The sequence below is a fragment of the Molossus molossus genome, unplaced genomic scaffold (genome assembly GCF_014108415.1).
Source record: "Molossus molossus isolate mMolMol1 unplaced genomic scaffold, mMolMol1.p scaffold_m16_p_12, whole genome shotgun sequence".
NCBI lineage: Eukaryota > Metazoa > Chordata > Mammalia > Chiroptera > Molossidae > Molossus > Molossus molossus.
The window spans coordinates 57,651,606-57,666,640 of NW_023425347.1; the positions used below are offsets into that span (position 1 = coordinate 57,651,606).

The 15,035-nt window shown below is 37.2% G+C and overlaps 1 protein-coding gene across 1 annotated transcript in view; it reads right to left on the reverse strand.

Annotated features, from left to right (window-relative positions):
- PATJ (PATJ crumbs cell polarity complex component) overlaps positions 1-15,035 on the reverse strand; it is a 332,328-nt gene that overhangs the window by 195,947 nt on the left and 121,346 nt on the right. The window contains exons 23-26 of the mRNA XM_036256685.1: positions 10,171-10,242; positions 7,865-8,042; positions 5,130-5,240; positions 1,431-1,508 (exon numbers count right to left, since the gene is read on the reverse strand). Of these exons, the coding sequence (XP_036112578.1) occupies positions 1,431-1,508; positions 5,130-5,240; positions 7,865-8,042; positions 10,171-10,242 (439 nt within the window). The remainder of the gene's footprint in view (positions 1-1,430; positions 1,509-5,129; positions 5,241-7,864; positions 8,043-10,170; positions 10,243-15,035) is intronic.

The window sequence follows — 15,035 nt, forward strand, 5'->3', positions numbered from 1 at the left end:
CCTCCACCCCACTCCTGCCCTCCACCCCCGACCTCGGCCTTTACTGCACTACTGTTCGTGTCCTTAGGTTATGCATATAGCATATATGCATATAAGTTGTTTGGTTAGAGGTTCATATTCTTATTAAAAACACTTTATATATACCTATAAGCACATACCCAAGTACACTAGAAGGATCTATATGAAATAGTTAATATGTTTATCTTTAGATAGTGGGTTTATGAAAGATTTTAATCTTTTTATTTCAGCATTTTGATTTTCCCAGTGTTCTACATTTTATTTTATAAAAGAATAAGAGAAAGTTATGTCAAATAAATATATATAAAAATCAATTTTATGTCTAAGCACTAGCAACAAATAGAAAATACAATTTAAAAATATTTAAAAGCAACACAAAATATATAAGGATGTCTAGGAATAAAACAAAGATTACAATACCTTGCTGAAGAAAATTATAAAAATTGAAAGAAATAAAAGAAAAAATATAAGTTCTAAAATGGTATGTAAAAGATATACCATGTTAATGGTTAAGAAGGTTCAGTATCATAAGGATGTATCTTTCCAAATTAATCTACAGATTTGACACAATTCCAATCAAAATCACCAAAGAGCTATTTTTGTGGAATTTAACAAGCCACTTCTAAAATTTGTCTGGAAAAGAAAAAGGACACAAATAGGTAAGACACTTATAAAGAAGAAGAAATATGTAAAGAAAATCGTTCTCTGAGAAGACAGGATTTGTTATTAGGCTTAATATTTAGGTAGTGCAGCATTTGTGCTGAGAGAGACAAAGAAAGCTCAGGAACAGACTCCCCTTGATAACCTGAGACACGACAGAGTTTGGGTTGCAAATCAGTGGGTAAAGGAGGGCCTATTTTTAGAAAGTGAGATAATCATTCCCATGGGAAAAGAAAAGAAAAGAAAATTCATTGCTCCCTGACACCATATTCTAAAACAAATTTTAGACCAACTCATTCTACCAGAATAGAGGTGGGAAAACAGGAATGGATTCTGATAGATGGTAATGAATATTTTGTCACTAGAGATGACCTTTGACCTGCTCTTTGGAGGATAAAAAGGAAGACCAATATGGGAAATGAACTTCCAGGCTAAGAGAACACCAAGATCAAAGTCTCAGGAACTCCCAGGTGTGCAAGGCATTTTCGGAGAACAGACAGACAACTAGCCCAGCTGGACAGAAAGGAGACATAAAGATGACAATGGCTGATAGGTGCTTTATAAGATTTTTACACCTATGCTTCACTAGTTTTCTGGCCTTCACCCTGGCCAATTACGTTACCAGAAAGAAACTATTATAAATACAGTACTTCTACCTGGATACTCATCAAAATAACATTCTGACTAATTGCAGCTCAAATAGGCAAAAAGTAACCAAAATATATTGTAAAAGCTTGAGAGGTTCAAGTTACCTTTTCGTTTTTTCCTTGAGTGTCTTGGTCCTGGTTATTAGTGATTCTGTTCGCCTTGTTATGCACAGTAGGAATGGCCTACCACCAAAAAAAACGGGGGGATGGGAGAAGGGGAAAACATTAAAACATTTAAATGACACAATCATTACATTTATGTATTTTTTAAAAACAGTTAAAAATCTTAACTCTTTGACTTCATTTATAACATACGGACATGAGAAGTACAATTCAAGGCAAACAATACAACTTGGGAAATCTGACAAGCAATATAATCACAAATTGTGCTGTGTGTGTGATTAAAGGGTAATAAATCTACAAGCTTATGTGTATAGAACCAGAAAGTAAAGATGAAGAAGATTAAAATAAAAGTTATGATACTGTTGTCCAGACATCTCATTTTGCAAAATACAGTATAATACAGTTAATTCCTAGAACATAGGATGCATCATTTATTTGATAGATTTATCTTATTCATCACTGTACCCCAGGTAAAGTATGTTATCTAACATACTTGTGCACATGCAATAAATATTTTACTATCACTGTTAGCATAGAGATGAACTTCAAATCTATTTACATCACTGAATAAAAGCCCATTAAGAGCTGGAGTTTAGTGCTATTTCTCACCGTAACTCTGGTGCTCAGAAAGAGCCTAATACATAGTTGCACTCAATAAATGTTTATACATGAAGGAAAGAGTGTAATTACATAGAAATAGCTTTAATCCTTTATGGTACCAGTAGCACAGATTACTTTTTATAAAACTATGTATGAAACACCTTAGGAAAATTTTTAGCATTATTTTAAGGCTCCTCAAACAGCTAATACAAATAATCTTGGCATAAAAATCTGATGACAGACATAAAGATTAAAAGAAAAAACAAATCTTTCTCACAAATGTAAGATAATTTTAAAAAATTTTCTCTCTAAATGCAATGTTTTAGTAAGATTTGTGCCCTGGCCGGTTTGGCTCAGCGGTTAGAGCGTCGGCTGCGGTCCAGAGAGACCGGGGTTCGGTTCCCGCTAAGGGCATGTACCTCGGTTGCAGTTTGTCCTCGGCCCTGGTTGGTTGTGCGGGTGGCAGCCACTCGATGTGTCCCTTTCACATCGATGTTTCTCTCTCTCCCTCCCACTCGATCTGAACAAAAAATGGAAAAATGTCCTCGGGTGAGAATAAAAGAAAAAAAATAAGATTTGTTTTTTTGTTTATTATTATTATTTTTAGTCTTTACCCGATGATATTTTTACATTTATCCTCATATGGGGGGGGGGGGCGGACACCGATGAGAGAGACACATTGATTGGTTGCCACCTGCACGACCCCAACTGGGTCCGGGGAGGAACCGCAACCGAGGAACGTGCCTTTGGCCAGAATTGAACCTGGGACTCCCTGGTCCGAAGGCCAACACTCCAATTGCTGGGCCAAACTGGCCAGGGCTCTAAATGCTATTTAAGATAAATTTTTCTTCACTTTTAATGTAGATTCTATTTTTATTTATTTATTTATTTATTTATTTATTTATTTATTTATTTATTTTTTACAGAGTGGGAGGGAGAGAGAGGAAGAGAGAGAGAGGGAAACATCAATGTGAAAGGGACACATCGAGTAGTTATGTTATTAAGTGGGAAAAAATTACATTTGCATAAAAACTATAAAGGAGTACAGTATAAATCATGGATTCCACTCTCAATTAAGCATTTACTAAGTAAATCTAAATGGATACAAACATTTCTTTCTTGTATGCTAAAATACACTTGAGAAATTCCGGAGAAAAAGCTTAAAGGTAATATATTGTTGATACACATAAAGCATCTGTTACAAGCACAAGTATACAAAATAACATAAAATACAACTCAAAGGAAAAAAAGTACAAAGTTAAACACCACTGCTCAATTCATGGTGTTGACGAGAACTTCCATGTGACCAAGGCACAGTTAGACATAGGGCCTTTGATGGGTTTGACATTAGAAAATGACTTCTTTTGGGGGCTTCGAAAGGCAGGCTCATAGTGATGTAAACTGGCCAAAAATGATAATGCATTTGGCTGTATTTCCTATTTCTGTGATGATCAACACTATTTGCAACAATATGTGAGCCGAAGAGAACGTTTTGTAAAAATGTGAATCTTGATCCCTTTCATTGGCTCATTGAACAGAAATCATTTTGTGCTAAAGTGTGGAACAAGTCATGGGCAGAGTAATTAACACCATCACCTGAATATGCTCCCTTGGCTGGAACCACGGAGAGTTCAAGGCTCGATGAACCGAAAGTGCAATGTGGCAGTCTGTTGTGCTGCACGGGGGTGGTTGGAGGATGAGGGCCTTGAGCATGGCATGATGCTGAAAGGATTTTCTTTTTCTTTTTTTTGAAGAGTTGAAAGAAAGTGCACTGTTTATGTCATCCAGGTGAAAAAGTCCACCTCAGCTCACTAGCAAAGGCTGGTCTGAAAGCCTTTTAGGTTGACTTTATAACCTATTTGACTGCTTTCAATATTTCCTGGCAGGGATTTGACGAGTGCCTCATAAATGTATAATTTGATTGGTTCATTCCAGTTCAAAACTGTTTCTTTGGAAGTATCATTTGGTGAATAACCATGCCAATTTTCCTACTGAACTTAGTTTCCAGAAATAAAAGTAAACTGCTTTCTCGATATTATAAAAGTTTAAAAGTAGATTCCAAAAAAAAAATCTTGAATTTCAAATGGTATGAAAATGAGAAGGCTTTATTCAGTTCACCTCTCCCAACTAGTCCCGACGGTGTGTGAACACAGGCTAGGCCTGAAGGGACTGAACCGCAACACAATGCTGCTCAGTAGAGCTGCCTGAGTGGGGAGGGCTGCAGCCCGTGTGCACGCACGTTCCAAGCATGTCGAAATAGCATATTCATGCTGTGGCCCTTGGGGCATCTGTTTGCCCAGTTTGACATACAATTATTTTCTGTATGCCTTGACATATAGAAATACAGCACTGCAATACTGTATTGGACAGCAAAATTTAAAAAAATATGCAGTTTTTCTTGTGCTCAGGCATGCCTGTATGTTGAACAGCTGCCTTCCAATATAAAGTTAAAAAATAAACACTGTGCCCAGTAAGAAGGCTCAAAGAGGACATGGCTGCTGCACACTGCAATATAATATACACATCCTGCCACAGACATCTGGGTATCAGAGTTCTAATTCCATGTCAAAAGATTGATTTATTGTAGAGGGAAAATTATGATTAAATATTGCTATTTTTAAATTCAGAATCTCCAACAGAATGTACAATACAACATGTTTGCATTTTTACATGCCTTAATAGATATACAGAACATTTGATAGCATCTGTAGCATGTTTTCATACTTGACCCTCTTTATGTTCAAAGTATTTTATAAACAAAATAACTCTCAGAAAAGTTAAGTGACTTGCCTCCAGTTAGCAAAGCTGGTAATAGGGACTCAAACTCAAAAGGACTATTTGATTCCACATCTTGTGACCTATACCAATACATACTGGAATGACTCAAATTTAATCAGATCACAAGTGGAGGGGAAAAAAGGGGGGAAACTGAAATGAATAAATTTTTATGAAGCCAATGCTTTCTCTAGGTAACAGTAGAGTAAAAAAGTGGAAATATATGAAAAAATTCTTGGAAGCTAAAGCTTGGTACAGATACAGAGAATATTTTTAAACTTTTTGAAAATACAAGCTAAAACTTACTCTTGGAGTGGATGACAAGCTCTGGACAACGAACACCACAGGGTTTCCAGCATTCTTAATGGCCTCCACTGCTTCGCTGTGTGAGGCGTTCTGCAAATCTACTCCAGACACCTACAGCACAGAAGTCATTTATTTCAATTAGAAAGGTGGTGGATATTGTGGATAGGTTAATTCAAGGTTCATGTGTTTCATAGAGGTATGAGAGCTCCCAGAGTCTAATGAATTAGACCTAAGCCAGAAAGAAAACAAGATTGGCCCATAAAAAGCTCTGCTGTTTTGGAACACGTTAATGGAAGTAACGGTTTACCTTCAAGAAAAGTAAATAAGACAAATATCTTAATAACAATAGTCCTGGTTAAATGTAATTATTCAAAATAGTAGCTCAGTCAGTAACAAAACCTTAAGCTTTTGAGATTATAACATCACCCCTGTCACTAACACAGTACATAGTTCTGGGTGGGGAAGGGGAGAAGAGGGGATCTCTTTGGACTCCTCTCTCAATTAAACCGAGAAGAATGATTATTTTCAGCATATTGTCCATTATCACAATTGAGTAGTTTAACATTTCTTAAATTACATTTTAAAAAGTATGAAATTATCCACAGGTTCTTGCACCTGGTGTATTACGTGCTCAATACATTTGAGTAAGTATAAATGGGTCCTTATTATGCAAATCTCAGCAAATCTAATTTGAAAACATGCCCATAATTTCCAAGACATTCTGTATTTACCAAACACATTTAACAGAACCAATTTTTCAAACCAATAATGTAACAAAGCCTTGGTGATTGTTGGGGTGCCTGATAGTCAGTGGATAGTGACAATCTGTGAAGATGGCTTTGCCATAAAGGGACCAAAGAAATAGGAATGTAGGTGGAGAGGGAGGTCAGATCAAGGCAAGTTTTTGTTTTTAAGATGGGAGATATCACAGCAACATGATGCAGCGAATAGAAAAGAGTGACAGAGAGAGAGAGAAATGACAACTGTAGAGGCCAGTCCTTGGACAATGAAGAGGGAATGACGTCTGTGCAAGTAAGAGAGACTGGCTTTAGATAGAAGCATAAATAGTTAATTTGTCATTACAGATACTGTTAGAAAAAAGATTTGGTTTGTCCTGGGAGCAAGGGGAACTTCCCTTCTGACTACTTCTATTTTGTCAATGAAATAAGAAACAAGGACCATAAAGTGAGATCAAGACTGAGGAGGAGGTACAGGAGGTCTGAAATAGTTCCCATGGAATAGGAGAATGAAGCAACCAGGGACATATTACAGGAGCACAGGGCAGAACTAAAGACCCACTTGAGGCGGTGGTCATGAATTTCTGCCGGACAGCATGACAGTTATTTTCTCTGGTGAGGCTAGAGACCTGACATAAGCGAAGAGTTGCACAAGTTCTGTGAGAGGAAGGAGGATCAAAGGAGTTGGAAGTGTATGCAAGGGAGTGATGAGGATGATCTATCACGGAATCTGAGCAGAGTACAGAGAAAAGGGAGGACCCTAGAAGCCAAGGGACAGAGAAGTGAGGGGCCTCAGGCAGGAGACAGAAGCCTGGTGGGTTAGAGGGATTTAAAGGCAGGTGAGCCCCAAGAATGGTGCAAGGTGGGGAAGAAGAAGGGAGTGAGGTCAGGGAGGCAGTTGCAGCCACACCATGTGAGGTCCAGAAGGCTATGGTGAGAACTTGGGCTTTTTATTCCACTGGACATGCACTGGAAGATTTTAATGCACCATAAAAGCTCTCTTCTCATGTGAGTTGAGGAAGGATATGAATAACATTAAACGAATACAATACATATAGAAGAAATTTACAGTGAAGCTTGCAAGCTGTGGTAACAGTCTGATGAAGCTTCTTATAAACAGCCTAATCCCCAAAGCATTCAACAACAAGAGAAGTAGAGGTCCTATGAGAACCACTTTATCTCCCAGTAACAAGTAGCTTTTATTTCCCTTTTCCAGTGTTAAATGGGAATCACTAAAGTTGGGAAGTTAGGTGAAAAAATGAAATTCTGTCATATTATGACAGAAAAATATCTACCCAAAAGTGTGTCCATTAACACAGATGAAGACCCATTTCTAAAAATTATATTAAATTCAAACTTCCTAGTATGAAAAATTCTTCATGTAGACCTAAATCCTTCATACAATTGTTTCAAGACAGAAAGAAATGATTACTATGCTTTCCCTAAAACACAAAACACCCAAGTAATACTGTTCAGCGGGAAAAAAGTAAACAAACGACTCATTATGCTTGACAAAATATATATTAAAGTGTTACATTTCAATTCTGCAGTGAGCTTCAAGAAATATAAATGATCAAATCTGAGACAAAACAATGGGCTCTTACTAGTATGTGTAAAAGTATGATGGACAAGTGAGAGAATACTTTATTTTCAACTGACAGCAGGGAAAGATGAGGGGAAAAAACCAACCAAGATTTAAAAAAATAAAATAATGAACATTCCAATTAGCAAACAGAAAAAAAGACATGCACAAACATGTCACTGAAGAGGACATACAGATGGCAATTAAGCACATGAAAAGTTCTTAATATAAATCATTAGCTATTAGGGAAACACAAATTGAAATAACAATGAGATATCACTATACACCTATCAGAATGGCTAAATAAAATACACCAACTGTACACACACATACTCCAACAAATGAAGAACTTATGACTAAACGATTATTTTAATGTTTTATACTACAAACAAAAATAGGATTTTAACATCATTTACCTCAAGTATTTTATCTCCAGTTTTAAGAGCATTTGTTTTTCCTGCTGGACTGTCTTCTAAAACTTGTTTGATAAATATACCTTTCAGCTCCTCTCCATTCTTCAGGCGTTTTATAACGGTCTGCCCACCAACAATACTAATACCAAGAGACACATCGGGTTCTCTAAAAATCTCAACACTGTAAAAAGGAAAGAACAAAATTCACTCATGAAACAAGTTAATTTAATTTGTTGGACTGTCACTGTAAGTGTTCAATTTGTACCATATCTTTGTGACTCATATTTCATATATATATTTTCTAAATATATTTTTAGAAATGTAGAAATTATACCTCATTCCAAAATTATAAGATATAATCAATAATTCATGGCATAGCTCTGGCTAGGTAGCTCAGTTGGTTAGTGTTGTCCTGATATGCCAAGGTTGCAGGTTCAATCCTTGGTCAGGGCACAGACAAAAACCAACCAATGAATGCATCAATAAGTGGAGCAACAAATCAATATTTCTCTCTCTATCTCAAAATCAATCAATCGATCAATAATTTTTTTAAATAATAATTCATGACATATGTGAAAGTTTAAATCCTGAAAATGATAGGTATCCAAAACAAATATATCTCAGTATTGAGAGATTTAGTTAGGCCTTAATGTTCCCATCTCCTACCACAAAATGTTTTCTATGATTAGTCCTTTTCATCTACATCCATAACATTAGCAAAGAATGGATTAAGGCCCAGCGCATGTGGTTCAGTGGACTGAGCATCCTCCCATGCACCAAGAAGTCACCAGTTCAACTCCCAGTTAGGGCACATGCCCAGGGTTTCAGGCTCAATCCCCAGTAGGGGGCGTGCAGGAGGCCGCCCATCCATGTTTCTCCCACATAGATTTTTCTACCTCCTCCCTTCCTCTCTCTCTCAAAACCAATAAAAACATATTTTTAAAAAAGAGTGAATTAAGTAAATAACAAATGGTTAAAAATTCAAGAAAGTCACATATACCATTTTGGTAAAAAGCAGAAACTTTCAGAATAAAATAAATTTGCCATTGAGGGGCTTGTTGCCCAACTGCTTTTCCCAATCAGCAAGTGTAACCTGTAGTTCTTTAAGTGGGGGACAGATTTTATCTGCTCCTAAAGCAGAATGGTTTTCTTTTCTTTCTACCTCTACGTCATTTTAAAACATATGGAATAAAGCTTGTCCCTCAAGCCCCAGCCAGGTGGCTCAGTTGGTTGGTGCATCCTCCCATATGTCAAAAGGTTTTGGGTTTGATTCCCAGTCAGGGCATACATGGGAGGCAACCAATCGATGTTTCTCTCTCACATCAATGCTTCTCTCTCTCAAATCAAAAAACATATCCTTGGGTTAGGATTAAAACAAAAATAAAAACTTGCCCCTCAAAATATTATAAAGTTTGCCCCAATTGCACAGATGTGGTCAATAATTAACGTAAATAAAAAAGTAGCTCAGTCTGGCCAGTGTGGCTCAGCGGTTGAGTGTCAACCCATGCATCAAGAGGTCACCTGTTCCATTCTCAGTCAGGACACATGCCCAGGTTGTGAGCCCAATCCCCGGTGGGGGGGCGTGCAGGAGGCAGCCAATCGATGTTCTCTCTTTCACTGATGTTTCTATCTCCCTCTCATTCTCACTTCCTCTCTCTCTAAAATCAATAAAGAAAAAAAAAAAAGTAGCTCAGAAAACAATTCCTAAGAATTTTTAAGACAAAACTCAGAAGTGCAAGAAAAAACAGACAGTTTTGCTGGGCACAGTGAAATTAATAACGCATGAAGAACAGAGCAGCTAAAGGAAGATTTTGATAACCTTAATAAAGTGCAGCCCTCACAACGACATAAAATTACAAGAGTATCTAAAGAAATGGGCCCAACACATTCTGTTTGCTCATACAAGGCACCAACTCAGATAATACAAGGGTTGGAGGGGGAGATAAATTGGTATATGATATGGCCTCAACTGCTGTTGTTGATATATAAAGAAGCTTTACTGCAGTCAAGGCAGCCCTATCTGTCCTGCTTAGTGATAAACTATACTTAGACCATCAGTTACTATCATAGATGGACATCTGTACATCTATGTACTTTCTCTGAAAGAACATCATAAAGATTTTCCTAATATTGGTTATAGACATTTTGTCTGGCTAAAAATCTCTTGATAAGACAACATGAAACTAAACTTTGGGCCAGTCTACATGTGAATAGCAATTTCTCAGTCATTAGAGAATGACAATATTAAGTTAAAGAATAAAGCAGCTGATTGTATTGTCCTATTGAGAAAGTTAATGTCATCAACATACATTCTTGGTGGACCCCAGTGGCTGAAGTTTGGAGTTTCTTCTCCTTCACCTTCTTCTCTCTCAGGTAACTCACTGAGGAAGCAAAAAGGAAAAAAAACAAAACAAAACACACACACATAATTTATAAGACCTAATCTTGTTATTAAAGGTTATTAGAAATTGTTGAAATTGTACAATCTATAGGAAACAGTTCTTAATTTCCAAGCTTTTAAAATATTTACATCTATAGTCAACTGTCCATACAAAGCCAAAGATACATTGTTTTAATGTTCAACTCAACAAATCTCCACCCAGCACCAGAAAGTCATAGAATTATTACAAACACTTATTGGTGACACTCCATATGCTATTTTTTTTAAATGTGTTTGATTTGTACAACTTTACATTTGTTTCTCTTATCAATAAATAATATATTATAAAATATATTCCTTAAAACTTGATATTGACTGACCAGCCAAAGAATAATCTAACATAAACATAACATAAAAGGCTCAACAGCCAGGAAACATGATCCCTCTTTCTAGATTTTTTCTGTCACTCTAAATAATTCCCATCATTTGTATCCCATGAATATTTTGGGTAGTTATACAGCACTTTTCAGTTTTCAGAGAGATTTACTTATGTTATCTAATTCGATCCTCCCACCTACCACCACCATACTTTTGCCAAAGTTATGTTAGTATGGAACATCTTAGATAAGAAAATGAATCAGAAAGGAACTATATAAGTAGTGCTATATAATAGGGTAGAGACTTTACCATACATTGTCTGGAAGAGGAGTCAGGAACGCTAAGCTCTAGTCTAACCTGTGCCATGAAATAGGTGTGCGACTTTGGACCACCAAATGAAATAACATGTCTGATACCATAAATTATACTACTCTCTATAAAAATGTAGGCACTACCGCTTTCATTTCATTTCACAAAAACCCCATGACGTAGGCACAGTAGGTCATATTATTTTATTTTCCACATGAGGATCTGAGGCTCAGAGAAGGCTCAGGCATTCTACACAACCTCTTCACCGTATTGAAATCTTTTTTTCCACACTAAGTTTCAATGCTCCATTATTCTCTGAACTCTCAACTAACTCCTGCAAAAAGTAGCAAAACTCTACCTACCTGCCACTCTACAGCCTTTGTAGGACATAATGGTTTAAGGCTGAGTGTAAAGGAGAAAGCTGAAAGGATCCAGACGTTCCAAAAATCAGTTAAGAAATTGGGATCATTAGGAATCATCAACATCTCATCCACTACCAGATGGCCTTCTTGCCTTTGCCAATCTATTTTTCATGATTAAAAGCATCATAGCATTCGGGGAAAAACAGCTTGGCAGATATTTGCTGGTTACTTATCTAATGCCCTCTCTCCCATGCTCCCTTACCAACAGAACTCCTGTTACTCCGGGTGGCACCATGCCCAGCTCTAAAAAAATACATTTGTAGACTTCCTTTCAGTTGATGGCCACTGTGTGCCATAGTTCTGATTAGTGATATATAAGCAAAAGTCCCTGGATAAGATTTCCAGGGAAACTCATTAAAATGGAGGGAGAATCAGCTGGCAGGAGCCTTTAGCTCTGCACCCTGTCCCTTCTCCTTGCCTAGAGGGCAGAGATATTGGTGGTGAAGCATCCTTCTTAAATGCACGAAGAAACAATGAGAAGCCCTCCATTAAGAACAACAGAGAAGAAAGGAAGAGTGTGTTTAGGGCCCCGACAGACCACTTTCTCCAGGACTTTTTACATGAAAAAAAATGAAGGCCCTGTTTGGTTAAGCCAATGCTAAGTAGGGAGTTTCTATTTATAAGCCTCTGAATGCAATCCCTAAATTACACTCCCATGATCCCACCAATTTAAGTGTTCACTTTGTCATATCCTATTATTATTTATTGGATAGTTGTAATCACATAAACTTTCATAGTTTGATTATCCTATGTAATCGGATTAAACAAAAGAAAACTGGCATTGCCTGAAGCTCAACCAATATTCATTTCCTTTCTAATTTTTTCAATTTTGTATCAAAATTTCCCCCACATATCACCATAATCTTCATAATTTTTTATTTACTAGCATCTTAATAGTCCATGGTACTGGTGTAATTTAATTTACCTACTAGATTATATCCTGTTATTTGGAATATGGACTTCATTGCTAGGAATGCCTCATGCTTTGCTGCAATACCTCGCCCTGTGCCTCTTTTCCATTTGGCCTTTCCTGAGTCGTAGCCTCTATAATACACCAGTGATAGTAAGTAAAGTGCTTTCTTGAGTTCTGGGAGCCAACCTCACAAACCCGAGGGCCGGGTCCTGGAAACGCCCAATTTAAAGCTGGTTGGTCAGAAGTACAGTTGGCAAATGGTGCCCGAAGTCGGAGCAGTCTTGTCATGTTGAACTTTTATGCTGTGGGGTCAACACTAACTCCAAGTAGCTAGTGTCAGAGAGAACTGGTTGTTGTGTGAAGGAAAAAACTCACACATTTGGTGTTAGAAGTATTGTGAGCAAAATCAGCTCATGATAGGCATTAAGAAAAAACCCACAGTCCGGCTGGTGTGGCTCAGCGGTTGAGCCTTGACCCATGCACCAAGAGGTCACCGGTTCGATTCCTGGTCAGGGCACATGCCCGGGTTGTGGGCCGGATCCCCGTCGGGGGGCATGCAGGAGGCAGCCAATCGATGTTTTCTCTCACCAATGTTTCTTTCTATCTCTCTCTCCCTCTCCCTTCCTCTTTCTCTAAAATCAACAAAGAAAAAAAAATTTTTTTTAAAGAAAGAAAAAACCCACATATAGATCTTTCTTATCATACAAATATATTATATTTATTTAGAAATTAAATTTTTCAATTAAGAAAAAATTAAAATAGAATGAAAACCAAGCTTTAATATTAGTATAAACTATTCATTTTTTCTATTTAAAACAAATAAAAATATCTTAAACTACTAGCTTTCACAAATTAAGAGGAGAGGTTGATGGGGGGAAGACACTATCTAGAATATAGAAAATTTTAGATAAAATGTGTAACAAAAAGATTATTTTGTTGGGAGAGACTCACTGATTTTTTTTTCAAAGCATATTATCTCTCTTCAGGAAGTTAGTATGCACACACTTTAATTGGATTATTTTATAGATACAGAGAGAGAAAACTTGTAAAATTTTACCCAGATAGTGTGATTAGTTTTGGAAATACTGTCATAGGAGATGAGAAACTATACAAACTGATGTAGTCACTTTACATTGATGAAAGCATATACCTTTTAACCCCAAATAAAATTTAACTGAGAAAGTAAAATACTTTATTGCACTTATTAAGATTTAAATTTTCACAAACGTATTTAAAACTTTAACGAGGGATTTCTAACCTTGAATTTTATAATTTGCACTGTAATTGAACATGGTCAATAGCTTAATTAGTTCAAGTTTCAAATGTTAAAATAACTGAAAGTTACCTCTTACATTTAACCGGTTTTTCCTTAAGGGAATTAACCATCCAATAAAAACAGTGCTTTTTATTTCAGACTTTTATACAAATGCCCAAAGTTATCATTCTTTACAGATTTGGGAGGGAAGATGGAGTGGCTCATTAGTGAACAGGTGGGTATTAATAGTAAGACTTGATCATGATATACAATTCCTTTGCAAATAAAATCTTCAACATCTTACAGAAGTCAGATGGGATCCAGATAGCCAAGGTGACCTTTCCTTTCCAATATATCTCTCTTCTTTTTTTCACATAAAAATTCTACATACTAAGCCATATGAGGGTCAAGTAAACTCAACACCTTGAAAGGATGTGAGCAGGAAGAGTTCTGGCTGTGACCAAGCTATCTCAAGGCATCTTTTGCCTCTTTAAATATAGATTTTCTACAGCAATTCACTGTGACACACCATAGGGAATATTGAGCACTTGGAACCAGGGAGAATGGGGACGAGTGTTTTCCAGACCAGTGAGTCTACTGACACAGTTGTCACACTGATTTTGACAGTGCAAAGCAAATTATTATTTGACACAGATATACATAAAGAATTAGGCATTTCTCACATTAAAGTTTAGAACGATACAGACATGGTGCTGAGTGAAAACAAGCCAAACAAAAAGTCCTCCTGGATGATTATACATACATACGTTCCAGAACAGGGAAAACAATTTACAGTGTAAGAAGTCACATTAGCATTGCCTGGGGCAAAACACTGCCAAGGGGCAGCAGGGAGCTTCTTGGGGTGATGGAAATAAATGTTCGATATCGTGACTGGAGTGCTGGTAGTATGAATCTACACATTGATCAAAATTAAGGAAATGGTCCCTTAAAAATCTGGGCATTTCATTAATATGCAAAATTGTATTCAAGAGTTTTGTTAAGAAATGAAAGCTCAGGCCAAAGAGGGTAACTTGCTTCCTTGGGTCAACTCTACGTTTCTTCTGGCCTTATGTAGAGCCTGGATTAGTAATAAAAGACCTAATTATAGTCTCAAAGACATAGTGTAATATTCCTATGTACCTCCCATCGTAAGTTTTCACATTTGTCTTCACCTGCAGTGTGGACAACAGCTGCGACAGAATCATCCTGGAAATCTCCCCTCTGCTCCCAACTCAAACATTTCAGGGCAGTCCTCTCTCAAATGCACACATTTCTTTTTTTTATCCTCACCCGAGGACATTTTTCCATCTTTTGTACAGATAGAGTGGGAGGGAGAGAGAGGAAAAGAGAGAGAGGGAAACATCGATGTGAAAGGGACACATCGAGTAGCTGCCACCCGCACGACCAACCAGGGTCGGGGACAAACTGCAACCGAGGTACGTGCCCTTAGCGGGAACCGAACCCGGGTCTCTCTGGACCACAGGCGGACGCTCCAACCGCTGAGCCAAACCGGCCAG